This window comes from Engraulis encrasicolus, chromosome 2, assembly GCF_034702125.1.
Source record: "Engraulis encrasicolus isolate BLACKSEA-1 chromosome 2, IST_EnEncr_1.0, whole genome shotgun sequence".
NCBI lineage: Eukaryota > Metazoa > Chordata > Actinopteri > Clupeiformes > Engraulidae > Engraulis > Engraulis encrasicolus.
Genome location: NC_085858.1, coordinates 16423229 through 16425728, shown reverse-complemented (window position 1 = coordinate 16425728; position 2500 = coordinate 16423229). Strand labels below are relative to the sequence as shown.

General features: G+C 49.0%; 1 protein-coding gene across 1 annotated transcript in view; it reads left to right on the top strand.

Moving 5' to 3' along the window:
* Positions 1-2500, top strand: part of gfap (glial fibrillary acidic protein) — a 10870-nt gene that overhangs the window by 6321 nt on the left and 2049 nt on the right. Inside the window, exons 4-6 of the mRNA XM_063223270.1 lie at positions 434-595; positions 1145-1270; positions 1707-1927. Of these exons, the coding sequence (XP_063079340.1) occupies positions 434-595; positions 1145-1270; positions 1707-1927 (509 nt within the window). The remainder of the gene's footprint in view (positions 1-433; positions 596-1144; positions 1271-1706; positions 1928-2500) is intronic.

Genomic DNA, 2500 nt, shown 5'->3' with positions numbered 1-2500 from the left:
CTCCTGTTCTCTCCTCTCCTCTCATCTCTCCTCTCCTCTCCTCTCCTCTCCTCTCCTCTCATCTCTCCTCTCCTCTCCTCTCCTCTCCTCTCCTCTCCTCCTCCCCTCCTCGGGTCTCCTCTCCTCCCCTCCCTCATCTCCCTACCTCTCCTCTCCTCTCCTCTCTCCTCCTCTCCACTCCTCTTCTTTCTCCTCTCTCCTCTCCTCTCCTCTCCTCTCCTTTCTCCTCCTCTCCTCCCTCCTCCTCTCCTCTCCTCTCCTCTCCTTTCTCCTTTCTCCTCCTCTCCTCCCTCCCCCTCTCCTCTCTCCTCTCCTCTCCTCCTCTCCTCCCTCCCCCTCTCCTCTCTCCTCTCCTCTCCTTTCTCCTCCTCCTCCTCTCCTCTCTTCTCTCCTCTCCTCTCTTCTCTCTCCTCATCTGCTCTCTCCCCTATAGGAGTTGCGTGAGCTTCAGGAGCAGCTGCAGGCTCAGCAGGTGCATGTGGACATGGACGTGTCCAAGCCGGACCTGACGGCGGCGCTCCGGGACATCCGCGTCCAGTACGAGGCCATGGCCAACTCCAACATGCAGGAGACCGAGGACTGGTACCGCTCCAAGGTGAGGGAGTCACTACAGACAGACAGGCTGGGCAGACACATTAGACTGGGGCTCTGGAAGTGGGAGAAATGAAGTAGTTTCCTGAGTTTTCACATGTGAGTTCCTGGACTCACTGTATGTTCACATGAACCACGTGTTTCTTTTTTATATATTTATTTGGCACTTTTCAAGCCTTTCATTTTAGTGTTAGTTTTATATGACAGGACAGTGAAGGTGGTAACAGGAAGCGAGTTGGGAGAGAGAGAGACGGGGAAGGGTTATTGGCAAAGGGCCCGGGTCGGAATCGAACCCGGGTTGGCCGCGTAGTAGACGAGTGCCCTACCATTAGTGCCACGGTAGGGCCGAACAACATGTTTCTGATGTAGCCATCCACTATCACACAGACTGTATGCTGGGACATAGTAGGTCTACATTTGGACAGTTTGTTTTCCCACAAGACAAATAATCCTGTATGCACAGATGTGCACATGCCTTATGACGTAATATAATTCTGGCAAAACTCAAGCATTTGAACTTACAAACATCTTTGTTTGTTGTTTGTTGTGACAGTTTGCGGATCTGACAGATGCAGCCACTCGCAACGCAGACGCTCTGAGACAGGCCAAGCAGGAGGCCAACGAGTTCCGCAGACAAGTGCAGGTGCTGACCTGTGACCTGGAAGCTCTTCGTGGAACTGTGAGTATGGAGATCGTTATCGTGAAATGATTCACGCATGAATACAAACGTCATCTTTCAAAAGTAAAATTATACGGTAGGAAATCTTTGTAGTTGGCCGCTGTTGCGGGCTTCTGTTTCATCACCCCGTACCCCCTTTTCTACACTTACCTGTTGTCATTTTGTTAACATCAAAAAGGATCTGATTAGCATGGAAGAGATTATTCACACCAACAGAGAAGCCACATCAAAGACAGCAGTCTTGTGCCATTCTTGTAGTCTCTCTATTTAGGTAATACAACAAAAAACAGCCTTGTGTCACTCATCTCACCTTCTCTTTTCTCTTTCTCTCTCTCTCTCTCTCTCTCTCCCCGTCTATTCTCTCTCTCTCTCTCTCTCTCTCTCTCTCTCTCTCTCTCTCTCTCTCTCTCTCTATCTCTCCCCCCTCTATTCTCAGAACGAGTCTCTGGAGCGCCAGTTGCGTGACATGGAGGACCGCTTTGCCATGGAGACCAACGGTTACCAGGAGACCATCGGTCGGCTGGAGGAGGAGATCCAGGGCCTGAAGGAGGAGATGGCGCGCCACCTGCAGGAGTACCAGGACCTCCTCAACGTCAAGCTGGCCCTCGACATCGAGATCGCCACCTACAGGAAGCTGCTGGAGGGGGAGGAGAGCAGGTACGGGGACCATGGATATATAGACATACGTCAATGAATCTACATATAGTATACGGGTCAAAGATGTTTTTCTTGGGCTTAGACATCAGGAGGCGCAACAGCATCTCTAATGCCCATAAATCGATTCGTAATTGGTGGTTGATATGCTTCTTAGATAATCCACTAAAAACAAACAAACAAAAAAAATCCATACAGTAGTAGCACTGGCTGTCGTTGCGCTGCCCTGACGTGTGCTACTGCTGAAACGTCACTGACCTATATACATACGTATCCATATCTGCATGACCATGGATATGATTATAAACACATATCAATGACTAGTGTATACACATCTATAGGCCTACTGTAGGGCCTATCTATATATGTACAGTATATGAGAAGAGCAAGCTCATGTAATGTAAATAAAATGAGGATGTGCTGGTAGAAGAGGAATGGGAAGTGGTGGAAAGGAAAGAAATGAAGAGAAGATGAGAAGAGAAAGAAGTGGAAATAAACAGAGAAGGGATAAGCAATGGCACCAGAGGAGAAGGTAATGGCAACCTGAGGGCAGAGAAGTTAATATGAATGGACAAT